Genomic DNA, 26702 nt, shown 5'->3' with positions numbered 1-26702 from the left:
TCGTTCTGTTAACTGATAGATTGAAGCATTCAAACATAAAAACGACATTTTTTTAACCGCTGAGATGATTCGTTGAATTGGGTGTAGCTTGAGCATGAATGTGTATAAAATTTTCTATAAAGGGTCCACATGGTTCATGGATGGTCTCTATGGTTAAGTACTTTAAATCGTCTATTTGTAGGTTAAAATATTCCTTAACAACTTCAAAAATATGATATTCGTTCCAAAGACTCTGAGGCTCTCATTTCAAACAAATGACCACAATACATTTTATCAGATTTGTTTCGGTTGAAACCCATCATGCAGATTTTCAGATTTGTTCATCATTTCGTTTCAAAACTAATAAAAAAATATTCCATAGTTCCTTTCATTCGGTAACAATGAAAAACTTTGTCAGCTGGACAGAAAATGATTGACGTGTTTGCTTGCAGAAAATTCCAATTTATCCTTTTCCCTTGTCACACACACACACACCAAACCGCAAACAACATTGAAAATTGAAGTCCGTCCGTTGTGAAAAGGTAAACACCTGATCACGGACGGTTCGCCACTTTCCCTTCAGGACACCACCAGAGAAAATTTCCACTGCAATTTTCGCATCAAATAAAAGCACCCTTTCCTGGCGAAAATGCTGTTGCCGACCAGCAACGCAACTGGCAAAAGGACGATAGGCACGGACTCAATTTCCACCCTCACACAAAATCACTTAAAGTTGTGGGTGGTTGTGGGTGGGTGGATGGGCTGGAGGGTACTTAAAAATACCACCATGGCAATGGGCGGCACCGTTGCTGGTTAGTGCGAGAGATTTGCGTAGGCGGCTCGAGTTCAGACAGCACCGTCCAGATAGCACAAAAAAGCGAAAGTTTTTCCTTCGGGGCGGATCTCTGCTGAAGAGGGTGTCCCTTTTTTGCTGCCTTTGAGATGCATCCGGAGATTTCTGATTATGACATCAGCACAAAAAAAAACACGCCGACGGGATAAGAGTAAATTGAAATTGGGTGCGGAAAAAGATTACAGCTTTTCAATGATGATAAAACACCAGTAAGGAAATCCACAGGAAAATCGCACTTAAATTCTGGAAAAGTAATTGAAAAGTAAACTGTTGTTACTGCTGCGTAGAAAGAGCGTAACATATTTCCACGAATGTCAACCCAAACAGATCGCATCGCAGTCGCAATGAATTGCACCGCCGAAGATTAATCAATCTGTCCTGAAAGCGGACCCGATTGGATTGTGCCCCTCGGATATATTTGCTCTGACGTACACCGCACTGGGTGCAGAGCATGGAATATGCTGCTTCGTTCAGGAAACAGTACTTACTCCTGATAAACGACCATTATCGATTTCTTCCGCCAAGAGCAAAGGCAGAAAAACATCCAGCAGAATGACGCCGAACGCCGAACGACGCTGTCTGCCGTTTTATGGCAAAGTGGAGTAGACGCCACTTTGGTCATTTCGTGCATCGAAAAAAAAAATAGTAAGAATGTATTCTTCATCAGGATGGCATTTACGTCACTTTCCAGCTTGAACCAAACCAAGAGAGTCCGCGTCCTTCTTCTGGAGCCGGACTACTGGCCGCTGCTGCTGCTGCCGGCAGGACTGGCCAGCAGGGCAACGAAGAGGGTATAATTTCTCAAGATTATTGGAAATTGTGCTGCACATTAGCGTGGTTCACGTTTCTATGAAAAAGACAAAAGTTGTTATTTTGTCTTGCATCAACCAGAATTCCGTTCTTTTATGTCCCCAGAAGCACTCCTGAAAATTTGAGCCCATTTGGTAAGGTCTAGGAGCTCCAGTTTTAATTTGAAATTTATATGGGATTTTGATTTATTTTCCATGGGAAACTATCTTTTTTTACATTGTATTAGGATTTTTTTTTTTATAAATCGATGAAATGACTTGATTCTTAAAGTAGGAGATAGGTTTTGAACTGGGGAACAACTTTGTAGAACATACCAACATGCTAGGAAGTGACCCTTTAAAGATACAGATACTTTTAGATGGTGGCTTTTGAAGGGGCTTTACTGTGTGAACCACCATCTAAAAGTATCTGTATCTTTAAAGGGTCACTTCCTAGCATGTTGGTATGTTCTACAAAGTTGTTCCCCAGTTCAAAACCTATCTCCTACTATTAGAATCAAGTCATTTCATCGATTTATAAAAAAATCCTAATACAATGTAAAAAAAGATAGTTTCCCATGGAAAATAAATCAAAATCCCATATAAATTTCAAATTAAAACTGGAGCTCCTAGACCTTACCAAATGGGCTCAAATTTTCAGGAGTGCTTCTGGGGACATAAAAGAACGGAATTCCGGTTGATGCAAGACAAAATAACAACTTTTGTCTTTCTCATAGAAACGTGAACCACGCTACTGCACATGCCTTCGGGAAAGTGGTCGTGGGGTTGATTTTCCCTCGGCGGGGTCTTATATTGTCATTTTTCTTTGTGGCATTACAAGGCATATGGAAAAGAGAGAATCAAATAATCACTTCATTACGTGCATTTTTTGTTGAATTCTGGGGCGAAGGAGATGGTTGCAAGTTTGAAAATATTCAACGTGAACTTGATTTTGGTTGTAGTGTATGTGATCATGATTTTAGTATACCAAGTTTTTTTTTTCTTTTGTAGTATAGGAAAATTGTTTATTCTTTGAAAATAAAAGTGTACGCGAGGGAAAAAGCGTTTGGGTAGAGGATTCATAAGACTCCAGGAAATTTAATTAAAAATTGATTGAAATTTAAGATATTTTTTTGTAAAAAATGTTGTAAAACGCAGATAAACAAATAATCAAAGTTTCATCAAAGTTTTCATCATAAAATAATTTATTTTGTTAAAGATAAAAGGGTTTTAACAATATGCTCTGAAATGCAGCGCCCCTAAATTTTCAATTTTCAACCACTAGAGAAACTAGACACCGATATCAAATAAACAAAGAATACATTGGAAACCTTACTCAAAATCAGAAATGATACTTGAAGTAATTTTAAAAAGTTCAATAAAAAGAAATTTATTTATTTTTTGCGAAAAATGCGAATGCACAATTAAGGAGAAGCCAGAAATAATTATCGAGGATGTTCTGTATTAAATTCAATGAAATGATAATCTGAACAAAAATGAATCAGCAAAGGGCCAGTTAGGGTGGTCCAAATCCGGGCTTTCTCGGGGTTACCCCCTGAAATCAAAGATTGACCCATCACTAGGCTAAATTCCAAATTTGAGCTCATTCTGACCCCTCCCTCTAATCGGTTGATGTTTGTATGGGCAAAAACGTCAAAATTTATGGAGAAAAGGAGCTGTTTCAGTTTTTTTACCTGTGGAGGGCACGTCTAATCTTTATCAATCATTATCAATCCTCAGATGTAGAACCTTCATTCAATTTTGAACAACTTTCCTGAAGACACCATATTTTTAGGATTTTTTGCTGAAAAGTTTTTAGCTTCTGAAAATGACCATTTTTGCGCGACCGGCTCAAAGGGGCTACGAAGAAACAATTATTTTTAAATGCACGTGCGTGCTCGCTTGCCTGCCTGTCTGGCATTGCTCCTGTTACGTTGTCCATTTGAGCCGGCCGCACAAAAATGGTCATTTTTAGAAGCTAATAACTTTTCAGCGAAAAATCCTAAAAATATGGTGTCTTCGGAAAAGTTGTTTTGAATTTAAAGGAGATCTTAAATCTGAGAATTGATTATGATTGGACGACTATTGCGTCCTTAACAGGTAAAAAATTGAAACAGCTGCGTTTTTCCATGTATTTTGACGATTTTTCCCATACAAACTTCAAGCGATCAGAGGGAGGGGTTCCCGTGGTCAGAATGAGCTCGAATTTGGAATTTAGATGGGTCAATCTTTGTTTCCAGGGGGTAGCCTCTAGAAAGCCCGGATTTGGACCACCCTAGTGCCAGTTATACCCATCTTGGATTACCTATACAGCAGTAACATAAGAAAGTCAACAATAAAATTTAATTGGTTCGATGTGGCTAAACATTTGACTGGAGTAGAGCGTCCAATTTCCTGTCCGAAATTCAAGCGGAGGTATACATTTTCCTAGCTTCTTGGCACATTTCTTTTTAATTTACAAAAAATAATAATCAAAAAAACTAAAAATTTATTTTATTCAGTTCAATTTACTGTTCTTATAACTTATCAGTTCATCTGAAAACTTCATATCAAACTATATTTTAGATAATATTAGTTACTGAAGCTTTCACAACTGGGATCTTGATTATTCGTAAAGCCACAAAAATTACGATATTTTGGAATGAAAATTAATTATTCAAATTCAGGGTACTTTTTTAAACGAAAATTGTTGTTATATCATCTGAAAATAAGGTACCTCTTTTTACCAAGATTAAAATGAAGTTTTTCCACGATTATGTTTACCATGGCTAAATTGGATGAAAATTGAAAAAAAATATCATTTGATGTCTCAAAGAGGGCTGTGCAAGAAGAATTTAGTTAGTTTGTTTAAAAGTGCGTATGCGTAAGCGGTTTTAATATAAAATAGCGTATAAACTACTTTATTGCTTTGATAATTCTTTTAGCCGAAGTCATTTAATAAGTTGAATCATTAAAAAACTACTTAATGTTATATAGAAGGTGTCCAAAAAATATTTCAAAATCTAGCTCCAAATATTTGAAAACTTTGATTTGTGATTCCATAAAAAATATATTTCCAGTGAAAAGGCAGTTTTTTATGTGAATTCAATGCATTGCTTATCTATTTATTCATGAGCTCAAACAAGTAAGATTTGTTATGGAAAAAGGCTTGCCAACAAATCCATATTTTCTTCATGATTTTTTTTTTATTTCAACGTCTTCTCAATATTATTCTTTATCATGTTCCCTCAAACTGTTCACAGATCCATAATTAATAGCAATTTTATGGTTTTGAGCATGGTTTCATTATACTCGCTGTCCAAACACTATGATTAGAAAAATAATAATGCACAAAAAATATTAATGATTATTTATAGTGTGTTGTATGAATTGCAAGACAGCCTATAAATTAAGAATATTTATATATTTTCTTGATTTTTTTATCTACAATCGGTTAACTCATTTATTGCCCTCGCACTAATTTTGATCATTTATGTTGCTATTTTATACAATTTTGTTGAAGAATATTAATCAGAACCAAAATCAGAAAATTCTTCGAAAAATTTAAAATATCCCGGGATTTCCCGGGAAATTTGTTAAAAATTTCCCGTTTTTCGGGAAGTCTGTAACCCCGGGAAATTGGACGCTCTAGAGAGGTTCTTTGGCCCAAATAATAGGACCTGCGTTATTTAGACCATTAGCGTGATCCGATACATTGCAATTTTCGTCGATTTTGCAAAAAAAAAAACAATTTTAACCGATTTTAGCTCTCTTGAACGTGGCATGAAGGAGTTTAGTTGGACTTTCAAGGAAAAATGGTTTATAATTTCAAAAATCTAGCCTCGGTTAACCTCGTTGGATAACTGTAGGCTCGTACTGAAAAAAAACCTCTTTTTGCAACTTGTTGCATAAACTACTATTATAGCATATATACAAGTACTAAAAAGTTCATCTTTTCAGCACTTATCGATACAGGTGATGAAATTCTCCATTGCACGTGGGAATGTTTTTTTTTCAGGAATTTTGCAAGATAATTTATGTATACCCTAAAAGAGCACTCAGCTTGCAAAATCTAAACTTAGAAATATGTACCCTCCCTGTAATGGCTTATGAATTGATCTCAGTTGAAAGGTTCTCCAAATCTCTAAATTGCAAATGTATCATCCTAGGGCAGAACTGTTAAACTGTAATAAACACTTATTGAAAAAAATAATAATGTATGTATATATTGAGAGTATCAGCATAAATCTTATCTAATCTAATCTAAAATAATCAAATCTAATCTAACCCTCGCAATCAATCATTCAAGGGCATTAAAATGAATTTTGGGTAGATTTACGCCTTGCATCTTTTTACGATTATTGCCAATTGCAATGCATTAAAAAATCACAAACGTTAAAGCGGCCGAGCCTACCGCGTAAAGCAAACCGCTGAGATGATTCGTTGAATTGGATTGGGTTAGAGCACGAATGTTCAAACAACAAAACATTTCTGAATTTACAGGGGAGGAAGAAACTTGAGAGTTTTATCTACTAACTAGCAAAGGGGCTATCCATAAACCACTTGAACACTTTTTTTGTTGTGATACTCTTTGCGTATACATTTTGAGAATTATACTTGAAATTTTAAATTATTTTTGTATGACTTACTGACGTGCAAATTGTAAAATTACATGGCCTCTCATATTTGATGCCAGGTTTCATGATCTGAAATCTTTAAAAAGGTGAAACATCGAAACAACAACACAACATATCAATTCAAAGATCTTTAGACGTAGCAAATATCAAAGTTATGTTAACATAAAAAAAAATCTCATTATTTAACAATAGAATTGTTTGAAGAATTAAATTCATACTTTTTTTATTTGACATAAATTATGTGGGGAAATATTTAACCCATTTTCAAAATGTGTTTATTAGTCATAGGAAAGGCCCTTACAAAGTTGTGACCATTAAAACAAAACAAAATTCTTATGTTATGAAATCGGCACCTTGATAAAGAACTTTGAGGACAAAGTGTTGTTAAAAATCGGAGAATAAAAATAAACAAAGCTCAAATGAACTTTAAACCAATGTTTAGTAGTTAAAAGATTGCTGAAATTTTCTGAAAATTTACAAAGTATTCGATTGCTCCTTAAAATTAAGTTCTAGACTAATTAAATTCTTAAATGACTAAAAAATAATACCTAGAAGCTTCACATTAGAAATGAGAACATAGAAGAATTTTAACAACAACGCAAACAGTCGTTACCACTGGCTCCTTAGACCATCAACCTTCCCAAAAACTGTCCAACTCCAAGTGAAACTTACTTAAGAACACCGCAGAGAATTTCCCTTTATCCTCTTTAAAATTTCCGTCTTCTAAATTTCGAATTTGTATACCCTGGTGTGTGGTGGAGATGAGAGCTGCCGGCAATGGACGGCGGTCAAGGTATTGAGACTCTGGTTTAGGTAGAATTAGTTCTACTCCCAATTATCAACTCCTATGCAATTTGGACTTAAATAATCACCATTTTGCATAAATCACCGTATCCAAACAAAACGGATTTCATAAAAATTACAAAGTATTAGGAATTAGTTATTTAAAAACACCAACATTTTAGAAAACTTCATTGATTTTTATATTCTTCAACACTGCGATAGCTGAAAGCTATGATATTTTTTTCGAGTTCTAATCCGTACCATTTTCCCCTTTTGCAGAAGAAAATGACGAGTACTCGAGTACCGCAGCACCAACGAAGGGCGAGGCGGAAAAGATCAGCGAGAAGGCGGCGGAAATCACCGAGGCCCTGGCACACGAGATGGGCATCCCGACGTGGGGCCTCGTGTCCATCATCATCGTCGTCTGCCTGATCATCCTCGGCATCTGCGGCTTCTGCATCCGCCGGTGCTTCCGCAAGAGACGCTCCAAAGACGGCAAGAAGGGCATGAAAGGAGTCGACCTAAAATCGGTACAATTATTAGGTTCAGCATACAAAGAAAAGGTATTCAGTAGAATCTCATTCATTAAATCTGTGTCAGTGTACAGGTGCATTGTAATATGTGCGTTCACTAAAACTAACCAAATACCAACTGCCAAAGCCTGCAAAAAAAAATGTCTGCAAACCAAAACCAAAAAAAAAAAAAACTGTTGTATTTGTTGTAAAACCCTCTTTTAAAGCTGAACCAATCTAGATGCTACATATTTATTATATATACTACTATTAGAGTACTGTTCTTTTTCGATGTTTAGTAGATGTCCCACCTGTTCCATCGCTGAGCGGGAGATCTCAGCAGGGCAAGCCAAGCTACATTTTCCTATTTTCTTGCTTCTACTCCTTGCACCAAATCACCACATCAAACCAACTACACACCCATAAAACTCCTAGGTTCAACCCGACATGGAAGAACTGACCGAGAATGCCGAGGAGAACGACGAGGGGGAGAGCAAGCAGAGCGAGCAGAAGCTGGGCAAAGTCCAGTACAAGGTATTGCGCGAGATCGCCGTGGGATTTGTATGATGTTCTGATTTGTTTTTGTTTTTTTTCTTTTTAGCTTGAATACGACTTCAACGCGAACGCCTTGACCGTGACCGTGATCCAGGCGGAGGAGCTGCCCGCTCTGGACATGGGAGGCACTTCCGATCCGTACGTCAAAGTCTACCTGTTGCCGGATAAGAAGAAAAAGTTCGAAACCAAAGTCCACAGGAAAACCCTCAATCCGGTATTTAACGAATCGTTCACATTCAAGGTGAGTCCAGCTTTTTTCCGGAACCTTTTTCGGTGTCTTTGTCGTTTTGTCCTCTATCTCTCTGTTTCTACGTCGCGTTTTCTTATGGGTTTCCCCGTTTTCTGATCACCTTCTTCCATACAAAACTTTGATCACGGTTTTTCGCGCGACCGGAAAAGGGTCGAAATCGGCGATGGCTTTCGACCCTTTCCCGTTTTGATGCACTCTCTTTAGTTTCCACACGAGATCCTTCATTTTTCGAGCATTTTCCATGATATTCCAGCATTCAGACTTTATAAAACCTTTACGAACTACTCTTTCCGTCAGGTACACTTTAACAGAGCAGCTCTCTCAGATATTCTTACAGAGAAAAAAAAGAAAAAGTCTAACAGTTCTGAATTACCCCCCTTCAAATCTCTAGGCCATAGAACAAATACACTCCGTCTGTCTATTATGTGTGTGGTAAACTAACTGCTGTGTGTATACTAACTATATGTGTGTTAAGTCTGTCCCGTTGATTCAAGGATCAAGCTAATCATAACTTTTTTGGCTTTATTTTCTCTCTCTCTCGATACTCTCCACGAACGCAGAGCCTTCCATATGCCGACGCAATGAACAAAACGCTGGTGTTTGCCATCTTCGACTTTGATCGATTCTCGAAGCACGACCAGATCGGCGAGGTCAAAGTGCCCCTCTGCCAGATCGATTTGGCCCAAACCATCGAGGAGTGGCGAGAACTGCAGAGCGTCGAGGGCGAAGGCGGTCAGGTACGTCATCGGTTTCGATTCCGGGTCAGGCTCGTCTACCCGATTATTTTTGACTTTTTTTCTTTTTTATTTTGTGTTCCTACCGGGTTGTACCCCCGGGACTACTCTGAAGAACTTGCACCACCACACACAATACCACCAACCAACAGTTTAGAAGAACATTAAAAAAAAAATCAGTGCTTTTGAACGGTTCACCCCTTCAGAAATGTTTCGAACATTACACACAGTCTTACGATTTTCCACCCCTTCTACGAAGATTTGTGATGAAGAACTAAACAACTAAACCGACGTTTGAAGCAAGTGATCAAAGACACTGAGACACAACTCTCTCTCTCTCTCTTACTTGAGCAGAAAGGCTAGACTTTGTCGCGAAATCGCCCCACAGGAAAGCAGAAAACAAATGCTTTCGACTTGGCGCATTTAACTATCGTTAAAGAGATCGATTCCAGTAACGTACACCCAGTTCAAATCCTATTCATTTTTATAATCTATTCGACTATAAATCGCGATAATTTTCCATGGTATTACATATGATTATAGGCTATGATACTAGACTCGAGGAGATTTGTTACTTTTCTTTCCTTTCTATATCTTATTACATTTCATACTTCATATATTTGCTTACATGTTAGTATATTTTCCTTTCTATTTGACGTGAAAGTATAAACTATAATTTTATTTTCCAACAATAAATAAGTCTCTAATATACTCATTCATAATAACTTTACTCTCTTTAGTTGATGGTCTTCAACGAACGGCTTTAAACTGTTTTCAATTACTTTCGTTTCTATCCAATATATATCACTGTTTCTGTTGATTGGAAGTAATCTCTAATTACCGAATGTGTGAAGACTTGTATTTATAACGCAACAAAAGTCATAGGATTGATTAGTTTTCCAAAAAAAAAAAAACTTGCTATCTATCTCTTCCAGCATCCTCAAATCATTGCATGGGGTCACTTTTTGCTACCAGAAGAGAGGGACACTATACTGTTCCACCAGAATAAGTTTCGCAAAAAATAAACATAAAACTCAAAATTGTGTGGAACAGTATGAACCCACTTGCCCTACCACCGCCGCCGCCACCCAAATCACGCGCGCCTCTGCAATGATTTGAAGATGCGCCCACAAAGCCAAAACATAAGAAAAAAAAACATCTCTCGATCTTCATTACCGAATATTGCAAAAAAAAACAATAATTCAAAAGTAACATTTAGTTCTTTCTTTGTGGTCCGACATTACTTTGTTTTCCAAAACTAATTTAATTGACGTAAGTTATTTTTTTCTTTTTCCTCAAATTTTTCTCTGCTGTGCTTACGCCTGTGAATGGTTGTGTCTTCATCAAAAAAAAATATATCTAAAAAATATTTTATATGCATGTAACTGCTTCAAAACCAAACTATAAAAATCGATTAAACCATTACACGTAAGTATCGTTTTTCATAAGGAAAAATATTTTAAAGTCTACATTACCCAAGTTAAAGTGCCGCTGTATATTGTTTGACTGTATTGGCTTTTTTGTATAGCTTTATTGTAATTTTTTTCGTAAAACTGTATTTACTGCAAATAACTATAAACCGATTGCTGTGGATTGTCTACTAATCAAGATTTAAAAAAAAGATTGCGTTTTGTTTTCCGGATTTTTTTTTCGTTTTTGGTTACACCTTTTTCAAACCCTTTTATTTTGTCAAACAACAACGAAAAACAAAATATTCAAAACATAGGGAAGCAAGCAAGCAAAAAAAAGAATCGTCAAAATATTTGCACACACCCAACAGAAGTAAGCGGACCCCCCTCCACATCACACTAGTTTGCGCTAAAAAGAAGGTTCTGAGGTGATAAGATTCTTAAGGCGAAGGTTAGCTTCTTACTACTACAATATACTTTCCTTTTTTCTCTTTCTGTTAAACTGCAATTTACATTTTCTTACTATTTTTAAATACTACTTTAACTAACAGTAAACAATTTCAGACATTTCATGCGTTTGAATCTTCCACTATCTTTTTACCAACTTATCTTGAATACATTTAGACATTGGAAAGTTGCAACTAGTAATATTTTTTCTCAGTATTTCTTATTATTACCAAAAACATTCAAAATTAATTTCCGTTACCGGCTGTTTTTCGTCTTGTCTGAGAAACACCGAACGTATTGGCAGTTTATCACGGTTACATTTTCCAAAAGCTTCATAGTAGTACAGTTGATTTTTGTTGGTAGTTTTGTTGAACTTTACAACTCACGATCGCGTGCCGCAGAGGTTTTTTCTTTCAACTTGGTTACGTATTTGTTTTGTTGACAAGCAAAAAGCAACATCAGTTGAATATTATTTCACTACAATCGGATCAGATATTTTTTAATTTCGGTATCTTATCGGTTCCTTCTGTGAACTGCATAAAACACATTAGAAAAATCACAACTACACACACACAACAAAGCTTTACAACACACTTTTCACCAGCTTTTAGCAGGTTACAGTAAATTTACACAAAAACACAATCGAAACTTTTTTTTGAATTTTAAGTTGGTCAGTAGTCGTAGAAGCAAAATTACACACTTCACATATTTTTGCAAATCAACAGCTGAAAATTATTTGATTATTATTTGTTTCATAATTTGGCTTTCGTTATCGAGCCAATTATATTAAAATTAGGTTTTTTTCAAGCTTTTGTAACATGAATCGGTTGTACACATACATGCGAAACAAAAATACCGGCTTTTTTATTGTTGTATTCAGTTTACAAATTACAACAAATTGACAACACAATTTCAAAATTATTTCTTATTTTCACACAATTGTACCAAAATCACCCAAATTACCTCCGAGTTGTTTTATGTTTTTATTGTACAAAAAGTATTGCACATTGTTTGTGTTCAGTTGATAACGAAGCTAGACATATTTATATATTTACGTATCCACATAGTGTAGATAGTACTGTGAAAATGCTTTTTTTCTCACCACGAAACGCTTTTTCTCCCTTTTTCTTAACCTAGAGTTTGACCAGAGTTGGTAGTTCTTTTTGTCCATTCCACCAAACCAATTCCGTAGAACTGTAGTCAAAGTAATGTACCAAAAGTATCTCTTGAGAAATTATATCAACAACAAAAAATCTACATCTAGCACCATCTTGTACATATGAACCTTTTTTCCTTTCGTTTTTCGTTTTCCTTGTAAATTTCTCAACTCTCGATCGTTCTACATCCATCCGAAGATAGAAAAAGTGGCCCCCCGATTTTCAACTGCAAAAAATTATACCTAAGAACAAACGTTTGAGCTATACAGAAAACAAAACATTTGTGTTGTATGAACCAACTGTGTGCCAAGTTTACAAACTAATTTGGTCCAAGAATTGTGTCACCATAGCAAACTTGGTTGAAAACCCTTTCCCTCCTGGAGAATCTCTAGCTGTGTACGTTTTGAACGTTGTTTTATGATTATGACTTGAGTTTAGCTTCCGCATATTTGACCAAAAAAAAACAACTTACAAAAAAATACAATCCGTACATATTCCACATACCTTATGTATCGTAAGACATATTATACATATTATAATCCGTAGTTGTTTTACTTAGAGATGTGTTCTTTTTGATTGGGACGAGTGGTTTTATACGTTGAACCTTGAAGTTATTTTCTGTTGATTCCCTTTGACGAAAAAAATGCCTCATCAGCTGCATGTTGCATTAGTTTTGTGCCAGAAATATTCGAGCAAATGTAAATGCAGCAAGCACCCTTTCCGAGATTGAGCAAGAAGGGACTTTTTCCGGAGAAATTTTCCACCCTGCCATACAGGGTGATTGAGTGATCCTCCCCCCCGAGATGTGTAATGTGGACCCATATATCTATCGAAAAACCATAGCCTAATACACACCCCACCAAATAGTAGCGCTAATAATCCTCCCAAAAACGAAAAAAAAAGCAAGCTCCTCAGTTTTAGAAGTTACTCTTTATTATTTGCTAACATTAGATGAATGTAGAGTTTATCCACGTGTACAATACTAGCATATTGTTTGATTAGCAAATTTTGTAAAATGCTATGTGTTTGTGATTTACTAAACTAAAAGCATAACCAGAACAAACCAAAAAAAAAACGAACAGTCCATGAGCGATTCTCGCGAATGAGTTGGAGTTGGAGAGCGCGGACGAAACTGCGAAATCGTTGAAAGATGTTGACGATTGTGACATTTTTTATGAGAAAAAAAGTTAAAATACATTACATAAATTACAACAAAAAAAAAACCACAACACAAATATATTTTTGCTTTTTTTTTACTTTCGAGATTTTTTCGAAAATCTTAGAAATTTTGCGATGGTCAAACAATTGTTTAATCCAGGTTTTGAAAACACTCCCAGCAAAACTAAATTTGAATTCAAATTTTTACTCGAGATAAGTTACTCAATTGTGCTATCTCGAAAGAATTTTTACATAACTAAGTTGTGCATGAATCTGCTGAAGAATAAATTTCACTTAAGAGAAAGTTAAGAAGATACTAAACTCTATTTACAAAAAAAAATCAGGCCAAATTATACTAAATCGAAATCAGATTTTATACACATAAGACTTTGCAATCAAAAAAATTTTCAATCTTAAAAAAATATCACCCTTCCATTTTTTCCTGTAAAAATATTTATTGCCAAAAATCTCATTAAAACATTTCTGTGTTCGTTATTAAAATACCATTCATACACGGAAAAAATCATTTTTTCCAAAATCGTGAATTTTCCAAAATCGCGAAAATCGTGAACAAATTCACGTTTATAGTGCACATGCACCATACTCCTAATAAATTTCTTCGTGATTTTCAAATTCAAGAGCACAATCCAGGATATCTGGATTTTTTGTGTAGTCGGTTTTATTTTATTTAAAACTACAGCCAACACTTATCGTTTATCTAAATTTCCATTTTTGAAAGGTCTTCAAAGAAACTTAGAATTCATATTTTGGTATTAAAAACGCCACCGATCTCAAATGAGTAAAACTTGATGAGTTGAATGCCGGTTACATTACCAAATAAATAATCTAAATATTCAACGACATTTGAAATAATTTAGGAATAAAAAAAAACCTTTTTTTGTTTCGATAATCCGTAGTAAATTTTTTGTTGGAACTTCGGATAATCAAATTGAGACTTCATCAAAAATTGAAATTATTCGAAAAGGCATTTTATAATTTTAAAAAACACTTTTCTTTAATTGCTTTTTTTTCTTTAATGGAGTGAAACTTGAAAATTGTAAATCTTCTTGAATCAAATTTCATTCAAATTTAAAGTGAACATAAAAACAGTGAAATTTTCTCTCAGACTCAAATATTGTTTGCAAAGAATATTATTTTAAACCTATATGTAAATTTGAACAAATTTTATTAAAAAGAAGTGATTTTTTTCTAAAATTTCAACGTATTGAAAAGATCGCAATTTGAAAAATTGTTCTAATAATAGTATCATACCTGTTTTTTAACAGAGATTTCATGAAACCATAAAAAAAATTATTCAAAATGATTGATTTTTAAAATATTTTTTCTGTTTTACTTTTTTAACAACAGTGCCGTCGTTTTAGCGAAATGATCGCCTAATTTTCTTTCACAAATATTATTTTTGATCAGTTTGAATTTCCATTTTTGAGATTGTAAATAAATATTGATGTTTTTATAATATTGTATAAAACATTAACATTTAACATTTTTGGAATATATTTTACTCAATAAAAAAATGATAATTTTCAATGAAAAAAGCGCATAATTTTTTTTATTGAAAAAAAACGTAATATTCAAAAAACAAATAAAATTTAAATGTCTCAAGAATGTTCTCTATATTTTAAGCTTAATAATAAATTGTCCAAATCATCAATATGCTAAAATCGTACAAACATTCACAAAAAAATCAAATAAAAAAAGGAACTCGCAAAGGAGAGAAAGGGTTCACAAATACACACACAAATGTCGCAACCAAAGCTGCCACCAAACTGTCTCTTAGGTATAACTTTACGGTAAAGAAAAACAAATCTACAATCTTTAATTTAAAAAAATACATTTTAGATACTTTTTTCCGAGATTCATAAAACATTCATGCGTTTCTCATCCTTTGTTTGAAGACGTTGTTTGATTTTAGACCATCGTTTTTATAAAGATTTTATTTGAGCTGGGTGTTTTCCTGAAACAAAATTTTCAAAGTCGAATAGCTTACGTATTGTGACTGCTTGTGGAAAGCAATAACTACAACAACTACCACATTTCTCCACCATCACCGTCGGTTTGAAGCACTGAAAAAAACCGAAGCAAAACTTGTTAGTTTTCACCATCGCGTGTAACGTGGCAGCTTCGACAATGCCAACAAGAAATATAAGTACCTTATACAACTCGGACAGTTTGGTATGATCAAGTTTGAAAGTTTATTTAAATGTCTTTTGAAAAGAAAAATACCTCGACGACCAACAAAACCAACTTTTTTTTGCTGTGAGAATTTTTGAATTTTCGTATTTTAAACTTTGTTGTGTAACTGACCGATTGTTTGTGGACAAACAAGTTTGTACCACTTTCCAAGTTGATTGATTTTCAAAACGTAAAATCAATCGATTTTTTAGTTAACTTTAGACACTTGGATTGCGTTGCTGTGTCCCAGAGGCGAATCGAGCAAAGAAACCTCTTTCGTTACAGTTTTAACCGTTGTTTGTGTCACACTTATATAAACCTTCCCCCCGCCCTGCCCCCCAATAAAAACCAACTAGTACCGTCGTTGTTTAGTATAGTTGACAGAGTTTTGTTGTTACCAATAGTTGAATGCAAAACCAAATAACTAAGCGAATAAATCGAAACCAACCCAATCAAAAACAAAACGTGTTACTGACAAGTGAAACGCTGTAAAAATATGCTAGCAAATAATTTGGCAAAGTACACACACACTGAACACACGAAAACACACAAACATACACGTATCAATTGGCAACTAAACAGTAGTGATCATAACTTAGAAGCGAAATATGACGAGAAATGAACTTCACACGAGCAGTTTACCTAATTAAAGTGCTTCGATTTTGTTTCTCTACAATCAGCCAGTCAATGTGAGGTTTTGGATTATTTTTGATAAATTTAAAAATGTGCTTGGAAATTTATCACATTAAATTTCAAACAGATTTGGTGAAACGCATGACAATCATTACACTGAATTACAAAATAAACTATCTTGTGCTAACTCGAAAGTTACTTCAAAACTAATTTTGGTACAATTTTAGAATAAACGCAACACATTCTACTTCTTCTTCTATTCTTATTTTCCTCCCAAAACTCACAAACTTTACATGACTGCAGTGAAGATCGCAAGCAATGCGCAGAAATTCAAACGAAACAAACTCCAACCTCTTTTTCGCTGATCGTTTCATTAAATATAAAAAAATCAACAATTGTAAATGCTATCTTTTAGAAGCACGTAGTGATATTTAAAAAAAAAAACAGACAAACAAACAAAACAACTATGTAAACCTATATACATATATTGTATTTTCGCTGCTGGTTTTAGAGAATCAAAAAAGCATGAAATCCTGAAGATGTCTTTTTTGGTTTTATTATATTTTTATATATATTTAACTGTGCTGCTAGACCGATATATATTTATTTAAAAATAAATACCTTACTAGCTTTTCGCCCAAAGCTGCCCACACCCTCGCACACGAGAGTTCGAAAGTGCCGAAAGTGTTTTACAATTTTTGTGTGTGTTTTTTCTCCTCTTTTTTTTCTCTCTTCCCTTGAAAAATCCCCCCCTCAACAGGACAACAAGCTGGGAGATATCTGCTTCTCGCTGCGTTACGTACCCACTGCAGGTAAATTAACCGTCGTGATCCTGGAGGCGAAGAACCTGAAGAAGATGGACGTCGGTGGATTGTCAGGTAATGATACCGTTCCCGGAAAAAGAAAACCTTGCACCAACTCACTTCACTCTGACGCAACAAGTGCTGTGAAAACGCGATACTCTCTTTAGAACTAATACTCTAGCACAGGCGCGTCCATAAACTACGCCCCACGCGTTGTGATGACAGCTGGTGACCCGTACTAATTCAAAGTTCTTCTTTTTTTTCTTCAATTATAGATCCCTACGTTAAAATTGCTCTGATGCAGAATGGAAAGCGTTTGAAAAAGAAAAAGACTAGTATCAAAAAATGTACACTAAACCCCTACTACAATGAGTCGTTCTCATTCGAAGTTCCTTTCGAACAAATACAAGTATGCGAGAATGTATTATACTATCATATAAAAATTCTGTGTTGTGTTGCATTTTTCTATACATACTGTACTGTATATATTATATATTGAGCGTTTTCTCCTGCATAGAAGTTTTATAACTGTAAATGTATAAATCCAAGTACTAACGTTTGAGATGATGTACTAAATACCGAACCATGTGTAATGTTTCGAGCAAAACATAAAAACACGCCACACTTGATTTGTCCCGCAACGGTCCGGTGGCCACCAGTTTGCCACCGGACCGGGACGACGCCCTCAAACATTATCAAACAAGACTTAAACAAAACCAGTTAAATGAAAAGCATGCTTCCTACTGTCAAAGACTGCGATCAACTGTTTTTAACAAATGATCGAATCCCACAAAAAAAAATACTCTCCCCACCACCTTTTGCAAGCTTCAATAACGTCCGTTGTGCTGGCGTTGATTTTGCCGGCGACGGCCGAGCAATCACAGATTGATTAAACTTCTTCATTTCGACATACATACATACATACATCAGCCACCAAAGACAAGTAGGTGAAACATATCAACATTCTGGCAAGGCGGGCGCCGTTATTGATCAAATTGACATCATCTCATCGGAAAATCCCCCAAAACGTCCCTCGTTTCATCCGTTTGTCTGTGGTGTTTCATTTTTAATTTTTCGTTTGTAGTTCGTATCGTAGCATTGATTAGCCATGTAGTTCATGTTTGTTGCATATATTTTTTTACGTTGAGTTTTACGCGAGTGGCATCACAACCACCCAAGAGCAGTGGAGGCGTCGCTCGACACAGCCTGCTGTGTTGATGTTGACGCCCGTCGTCCGGAAGTTTGTCGTCTTGCCGTTGTTTTGGTGTTACTCCCGATCATCCATGAGTTGTACTGTGAATGCTTTGTCGTCCAGAGCGCGGCAAAAAAGCGCGTTACAATATCGGAGCGAAATCGGTTCCAGCACAACCGTCCTCGTGTATTGTAGTTTTGTGTCTATCTGTATATAACCTGTTCCGAGAACATTGCAAGTTATGAAATATGTGTGTGTTTATTAGAGACAATCAATGTATCTCTACACTTCTACGAATCTTTCAAATTTCTTCCTCCTCTTTGAGAACCCGCCACAAAGGCCCAACAACCTTTCAAACAAAAAATCGAACCAAACTTCACAAAACAAAATACCCACAGCCCAGTCATCTGTCAAAGATGAAACCGTAAAAGACACTTCAAGCATCAACCCCCCTGGCAGCAGACAGTAACAACCCCAGATTCCTTCCCTCCCCCCAACCCCCTCCAAAGAAGCGTGACATTTTTTCGACACTTCTTTTCTCTAGTTCAAACCAAGCAACAACAGTTCAAAGTTCAAAAGCAAACCAACATCAACAACAAAACTTCACACCAAATACCAATACCGCCCAAAAACCCAGGAGAACAGTCGTGTGGACACAGAAGCGTGAGCACATTCCAATCCTTTGGCAAATATGAAAATATGATGCGCAACCAACTAAGTATCGTTAAATATATCTACATATATATTCTTTATTTTTCTTTTTGTTACAAGAAAAACGTCTCAATCGTATTTTTTCCCTCTCTTTTTATCCACCACAAACGATAAACCGTAAAAATCGAACAAGACGAGCTAGCTTCACTGCTCCGAGAGGAGCATCGTTACAGGACGTTACAGTGTTATTACATCCCCACTGCAAAAGCAAAAAAAAAAAAAGAAAAAGTTGTACCATTTTACCTCATTTAGTTTCCAAATACTTCCTCCTTTCATATTATAAGATACCATATATTTGTCTCTCTAGCCAGTGTAACGTATTGTGTTACTTCCTCGTTCCTAATTTTTGTTGCTTCTTCATTTGCTACCTCTCACGACACTTCCCTTCAGTTTTCCAACAAAAAAAAATCTAATTGTTCCATCCTTTAAAACGAACATCTTGTTGTGGTATCTCTCCTTGCCGTTGTTGTGAAGCGAATGCAACTCTCTCTCACTCTCTACGACGCAAAGCAATATTTGAATATTTCGTCATTTGGAATGGAAACATCTACCAACATCATTTACTCGCAGATTACATGCAGAGGCATTTGACCGAAAAAAAACACAGTTTTGATCGAGTATCAATACATTTCCGTTTACAAGTATTTCTAGAAAAAAATAATACTAGATACAAAAAAAACACAGAACCAACAACGCCAGAATCCAATCCAAATTTACACCACTCAAATGAGGTTGCCCGCAAATGTCTGCATGAATACAATTTTCCACAAAAAAAAAACACACAAAGTTTCGAGAAAAAACAAGTTGATGCAAACATTTTCAACATCCACTCCAAAAAATAAATAAATAATCAAAACTTCTCACGAAAGGTAACCCCTAACTAACTCTCTCAAACTATCTCTCTATCATCCTTCTATCCTACTACTACTTCTACTACTATCCCAACTCTCTCCTGAAACGATTATTTTGACTAGTTCGGTGGAAGATTTTCTCGGCGCGAAACCCCACGGAATGCATGCTTTAGTTGTGATGTAGTTACTGTTTGGCCCCTTCCCCAGTAAAAAAAAAGCCGAATCGATGTTCGTTTAACAAAAAAAAAAGTGTGTTTACATAGCATGTGTAAGTTTGATGTACTGTTTAGGTGAAGAGTTTGAACGAAATTTTAATTGTACGTTACACAAAACACGATGTATTTAAACTTTTCAAAACATCCAATTGATAGTTTTTGAAACCTTTGAATGAAACTATAATCCAAAATGATCAATCTTAGAATTCTAACTAGCATAGTTTGCTTCCCTGCTAATTCAGAAACCTATAAGAATAGATTTTATTCTATATTGATGCGTGGCATACTATGATCGAATTATTAACTTAAAAAAAAGCATCATTACTGATTGAAGTTTTTCTCAACCAGCTTTTTAGATCGACCCTCTTTTTGGTTATAGAATTTATTTTTATTTCGATTGAATGACAAGCATTCTTCAGTATAGATTTTAAATATTTTCATATGGAAATGCTTAAAAAACTAAACTTTAAAAATGCATAAGAATATCCCTTATGGGACCATCCATAAACCACGTGGACACTTTTTTGGGAATCTCGAACCCCCCCCCCCCCCCCCTTCGTGGACAATTGTCCATACAAAAAAATCTTTTTGTATGGAGCGTGGACAATCGCCATACCCCCTAAAGTGTCCACGTGGTTTATGGATGGTCCCTATGTGTTCAAAACTTTAAAAGAGCTGTAATATTTTAAATATTTTTGATCATTGGAAAGATCTATACAAAAATATTTCAAAAAAATTGTAAAATCGTGGGCTTTTTCCAAACAAAGCCATTTTTAGCCACTTTTGATGTTATTTTTAATGTCCTAATAAAAGTAGCAGTTAATTTAGAGAGTTTTTATCTACTATCGCTTAATCGAATGAAATTTATTGAATTTATTTAAAAAAAATAATTGCATTTGTATTAATTTGTAGTTGTAAGGATCCCCAAAACATTTTTTCTTAGTTCTAGGTTATATTCAACAACATTTAAAGTAAAGGCAGATTTGGTTAAGGATTTTTTTCTAAAAATATTTCTGAAATTATTATTGGTTCCATAGGGCCATAATTCTATTTTAAAAAAAAATTCCTGCATTTTATTAAAAATTTCAGCTTAAAGACCACAATTTATGATAAAGAAAAAGTTGCCAAATTGGTCAAATTATAACATGATCGACATTTACCATAGACACCTGGATAATATTATAAATCGAGAAACCCCATCGGAGATTTATACGTAGAAAGTCGTGTTTTATTGGCATAAATCTGAATCTTTAAAAATAAAAATATGCTTAAGGTAAAATCGCGTTTTTTTTTCAAATAGGCTTAGCTTTTATAGGTATAAAATAATGTTTTCAAAATGATTCTTTTGTCAATTAAAAGCCGATTAACAAATTTTGAAAATGGTTTAAAAGGCAAGATTTGTCTGTACAGATCAGTAAAAACCAAAACCCTAAAAAATTAAAAAAAAAAACGCGATTTTGACCGATTGACTCTCCCTAAATTCATAAATAGATTTTATTTGTATTTTTTAACTGGCCCGAAATTCTTTAAAACCAAAACGGACATTATCGATTTGGTGAATTCGGTAAAGTTGTAGGTATGAAGACTATTTAAAAAATAGACAAGCGAAAAAATAAATTTGTGCCGATTTGCAAACTAGCCAAACTTGTTTTTTTTTTTTTTTTTTCAATATTTATATGTTTTAGGGCACAAAAACTGGCAACTTTGGAGCTAAAACTGTTGCCCTAAATTATGCTTTATTTTTGCATAAATAGAATCTAAAAAAATCAAAGTAAAATCGAATTTGCATTCGAAAAGTACTTTACAGAAAATTTTAACTTTCAATTAAAAATTGATTCTATCAAAAAATGCAATTTTCGATTTTTTTAATAGCGCTTTTTACAAAATATGTTTGATTGTATTGTTCTGAGAAATTTATTATCAGACAATTTACTTAAAATTTCTTCTAAAAAAACAAACAGAAAAATTAATGTTTTGAAAGACTCACCCAAATAGCCAATATGTTTGCGGTATATTTTTAATGTTAAAAATTGAAACGGTAGTGATATTTTGTGACCTTTTCGAAAAAAAATATTTTGAAAATTTTGGAATCAAAACTAACATTTTAAAAAGTCTAAAAATTCAACACAACAATTTTTTTTAATAATTTTTTTATGTATTAAAAAAAATTAATGTGGTTACAAATTCTCTCATTCAAACAAAATTTGCTGATTTTTCTAAGTATTAATTTGCCATGGATAATTAAATTCATGATGAAATGGTATTTTATGAGCACATCATGAAATTTGTTGTCTTGTTGATTGGCATTTTCTCAAAAAGCCGAAAACATTTTTTTAAACTAAAAGCTAGGGCTGTTGTTAGTTTTGCATTCAGATGTTCTATTTTTTAAAGTAAAATAGTCAGATAACCCCTTTTATTTTTTTCACCTGCCAGGGTTGTTACATAATTTATTTCTAAGATAACCTCAACGCAATAAAAAGCGATTATTGAAACAAAAGTTAGATAACTTTTAAAAACAGCATAGATGTAAGCAAACAATTCATTCCACTCACTCTCACATTAGACGAGAGCGTGTTGATCTGCTTGTATACATCCTTCGAAAAATGACAGAGTTATTTTTGCATGCATATTTAGAGATATTCAAGAAAATCTTCCACCGAAACAAACAGAAAAACAAAACAGAAAACGTAGTGTAGTTCCTTGTCCCTTGAAACGTAACTTAAAGTGCTATCGTTGTTGGCTATTATGTATGGAAAACAATACTAACCATTAACGCTCAATGTTTTCAGTCGTCCACAGCGGAGAGAAATCCGACATTTACTAATCACTTTTTTTTCTTTTCAACTCAACTGTCTTTTATTCTAAACTCAAAAAAAATACGAAAAAAAACCCCTTCCCAGAAAGTGAACCTGGTCGTCACCGTGGTGGACTACGATCGCATCGGCACGTCGGAACCCATCGGTAAGGCCGTCCTGGGCTACAACGCAACCGGCACCGAGCTGCGCCACTGGTCCGACATGCTGGCCTCGCCGAGGCGTCCGATCGCACAATGGCACACGCTGAAGGATCCCGAGGATGACAAGAAGGATTAAGCAGCAGCAGCAGCAGCAGGACACACGAGAGGCTAGCGATTGAGGAATCATTGGAGGGAAGGTGAAAAATAGCAAAACAATGAACAAGAGGCTTTTCGAGGTTGAAAACCTGTAAATCAGTTCGGAAGTAACGAAGTTGAATCAGGTTTATGTAAAATATAAAAAAAAAGAAAGAAAAAAACAAAAAATGTTAATATTTGTTTCGTTCATTCTTGAGAGTATGTTGAAATAGTAGATACATCGATGTCGGAATCAATCGGTTGAAGGTCAGTGCAGCAAGCGAATCATAAAAGACAAAAAAAACCCGCATAATTGGCTCGAAAAAGCATGATTGTTTTTCACTTTTTTCTCGAATTGTTAATCAGAAATTCAAAATTTAGATCCAGAAACTGAATGTTCCAAACAAAAAAAAAATACAAATCGTGGTTGAATTTTTCAAACTAGCTCAGTTTTCTTATGCGTAGCATACACAAACACATACATAAGATTATGAAAAATATAATACATACAAAAAAATGGAACAAAACTGCGCTGAATCGAAAAGATTGAAAACACACACACTTTAAAGAGCGCGTATTGTGCATCTTTTCTAGAGTTCTAGTGTATCTCATAAACAAGGCAAAATAAACAAAACAAAACAAAACAAATAGGTGTTGCGCGCAGCGTGCAAAAGTGAGAAAAAACAAGAGTCCACACAAAACTACTATTTTAGCATCGACATCTAGAGGATTTTAATTTTTCCGTTCATTAAATGCCTGGTGTGACTCTGTGTGCAAGACTCACACACACTTACACAAACCCAAAAAAAAATGGTAAACAACAAAAAACAAATCAATAGATAGTTCTGAAATGCGCGGATTACGGATTGCATCGGTCGATCTACGGAGAAAAAAAAATCGTAAAGAATAGCAGCAACAAACACTATAATGCCCCCAAAATCGATGTTGTAGGAAAGAAGCACAATAATAGCCTAAATCATGCTAGCAAAACAAAACAAAAACAAAGCCACACCGACACTGTGAGTAGGTTAACCAAAGAAGAAGAAGAAGAAGAAAAATGAATGAAACAAATCTGAAGTAACGAAGAAGTAATAAATGAATGTTAGAGTCTTTTTAAGTAGGCAAGAGATCGGCTTGGGTTTCGGAACGATCAGAGCGCATTACTGTAGGGTATTATTCGATTCCTTTTGTGTTACCAAAAGGAGCTACAACATCCAGGTGTGATCTGCAAGTAAGTGTAAAGGAAGGCCAAGCACATATATTGAGGTAAAACAAAAATATACGAAAGTCTTGACTGTTTGCATGCTGCGTTCCAAAAAGAAAGAAAAAAAAGGAAAATTTGTGTACACTTTTACTTTCGATTCCGGACAATATTGAACGTAGTAAGAGATCAAATTTTGCATCATTTAATATGTTTCAACTTTCGGTTAGCATTTGCGTTGAAACTTTGATTCAATCAATCGGATAAAATTTGCTTCGTAAGCGACCAAAATGAGCATTAAAAAAACAGAGCTTTGACTAATTGAACATCTCACCGAACGACAACAAGATAAGGCTAGAACATCAGGCATTTGGCTGCTCATCATTCCACGTAGGACAAACATTCACAGCCACAGGAACAAAAAGAAGAATGAAAAAAAGAAAACATTGTTATTTGAATTATTTTGTTTCCGTCGGAAGTAAACTAGGTTCACAAATTCCATAGATTACTGAAAATCAGTTTGAAGAAATATTATTATGAAAACTGTACTTCTTGTTGAAACAAAAATATAAAAAGTTATAAAAAAAGCTATTTACCGTTAAATAAGATGATCTATCTATTGAATTATATATACATATTATAAAAGTTGATCAAATTTGAATACGAATATTCCCATAAAATACAGTATTTGTACACTCAGCTATATCAGTTCAAAAATTCTAATAACATAGTCCGATACACTCTGTATAAAAAAAAATTTCAACAGAACAAACAAAAAACAAACCAACCCTTGTAACTATAGTCGAGTTCCAGCAGAAGAAGTTGTTTACCAGAATCAACCGGTGTTCGATCAGCCCCAATTGAAGGTTTTTGCACAAACAAACATCTATTTGAAGCTGATCCAACACCCGGATGACTTTACGTCCTAAACAAATTCTTTCCCTTAACCAAAAAAAAAGAAGAAGAAAAAACAAACGAAAAGACGCAAGTATAAAAGCGAATTACTAGTGATCTACTTAATATCATATTTGCTAGAACTAGTATTTCTAGTAACTTCACTGTTAAGACTTAACATTTCAATGTAAACATGTTCTGCAACGCTAAAAACAAAAAAAAAGTTCTTTATTTCTCTGTGTTTTTGCTATCTCTATCTCAAAGCCCCGTAACACATCTCGTTCAATCCTCCCCCACTTTTTTGGTATGTGTTGAACTAAATGTTTCCCTGTCATAAGTTCGAGCTTCATGTTTTTGCGCACGTTTGCCCCATGCTTGAACAAAAGTTCCTGAATTCGGCTGCTCAAAGAGCACAAAAAGATTCTCATGGCCAACCTCGATGGCACGCTGTACAGTTGACGCTAACAACTTGTTCAAACATGAGGGCATAAAAAAATCGTGGCGCAAAATTCGACCAAAATCAATGTATCTTCTCAAACACACCAACACACACACACACAGCTGAACGTCCTCTCCCCCGCCCCGTGTTGCCTCCTCTAAATTTTTGAAAAAAAAAAACGAAAAAAAAACACGCTCAAATGCAGGTTGGTTAATGCAAGCTGATTCGAAATTGATCGTTTTCATGTGTAAATAACCGAACGTAAGAAATCGAAATGAAGTTGTTTTATCCTTCCAAATGCGAAATTTAAAAGAAGAAAAGACAAACAAAAACAAACAAAGAAACCCAAAAAAGTAAAAGGGAAGCTAGGCAATAAATAGAGAAATGAAACTTTCTTGTTATAATCCAGTGCACACTTCGTAGAGGAAAAAAACTAGTTCAAACTGCACCACTCTAGTGAAAAAAGGATATGATAAAATATGACAAAAAAAATCAACCTATCGAAACCATACATATGACAATTGCAAATTGCAACAAAAAAGAATTACATTTTCTTCATAGACGAACGCTAACATTGCGAATATTACAAACAAAAAACAGCACCAGCCGTTCAGCTGCTTACTGCTTTAGTGTGACCCAAGCTTCCTTTTTATTTGGTGTTGAACAAGTACATTAAAGGACACTCTGTCGTTATGTTCTTCTCTCTTCCGTAACGAAACGAAAATGTAACAATCTGTAGAACGTGGACTGAAGTGGGAGGCGGGTTTTAAAACTATTAAACTAAAGAGAGCATTAATAAATACTGTTTATTCCAGCTAAGAAAAAACAAAACAAAGCAAATCGAACGACATTTTATTTGAGGCAAAAACAGGCTGACTGACTAATTGACGTAAAAAAGTGAGAGGGGAAATCTCACAATCTGACCCGAGAGGAGAATACGAAAAAAAAAACCTTGCATGGAAGTGACAGAGTTGGAACCCGGGGGAGACGACCTTTAAGAGAGAAAAAAAACTAATAAAGACAAACACACACGCCGCATGCATTTTAAGAAGCCGAATTTCAACCATAAAAAAAGAAACACAAGAAACAAAACAAAGAGAAATAATTATGCTTATCTGCGAAAGGATACAGAAAAAAGAGAAGAAAAAAAACACACTTAATTGTAATTTATAAATATTGAAATGAAGAAAAAACCAGTTAAAGTTAATTGAAGTATAAGTAAAACCAAATATAACAAT

At 34.7% G+C, this 26702-nt stretch overlaps 2 protein-coding genes across 5 annotated transcripts in view; one reads left to right on the top strand and one right to left on the bottom strand.

Annotated features, from left to right (window-relative positions):
• LOC6036328 (synaptotagmin 1) overlaps positions 1 to 26601 on the top strand; it is a 33001-nt gene extending 6400 nt beyond the window's left edge. For 2 of the 4 annotated variants that reach the window (XM_038256912.1, XM_001846339.2), the window contains exons 3-9: positions 7299 to 7582; positions 7967 to 8065; positions 8133 to 8327; positions 8897 to 9073; positions 16828 to 16945; positions 17146 to 17279; positions 22740 to 26601. In XM_038256912.1, the coding sequence (XP_038112840.1) occupies positions 7299 to 7582; positions 7967 to 8065; positions 8133 to 8327; positions 8897 to 9073; positions 16828 to 16945; positions 17146 to 17279; positions 22740 to 22931 (1199 nt within the window). In that variant the 3' untranslated portion in view covers positions 22932 to 26601. The remainder of the gene's footprint in view (positions 1 to 7298; positions 7583 to 7966; positions 8066 to 8132; positions 8328 to 8896; positions 9074 to 16827; positions 16946 to 17145; positions 17280 to 22739) is intronic. The other 2 variants (XM_038256913.1, XM_038256914.1) reach the window with 2 other exon arrangements.
• Positions 1 to 26702, bottom strand: part of LOC6036325 (reticulon-1-A) — a 188462-nt gene that overhangs the window by 67840 nt on the left and 93920 nt on the right. The window lies entirely within an intron of this gene.

This window comes from Culex quinquefasciatus, chromosome 2 (assembly GCF_015732765.1).
Source record: "Culex quinquefasciatus strain JHB chromosome 2, VPISU_Cqui_1.0_pri_paternal, whole genome shotgun sequence".
Taxonomy (NCBI): Eukaryota; Metazoa; Arthropoda; class Insecta; order Diptera; family Culicidae; genus Culex; species Culex quinquefasciatus.
Note: the sequence above shows the minus strand (reverse complement) of the source record. Positions and strands in the feature narration are given on the sequence as shown.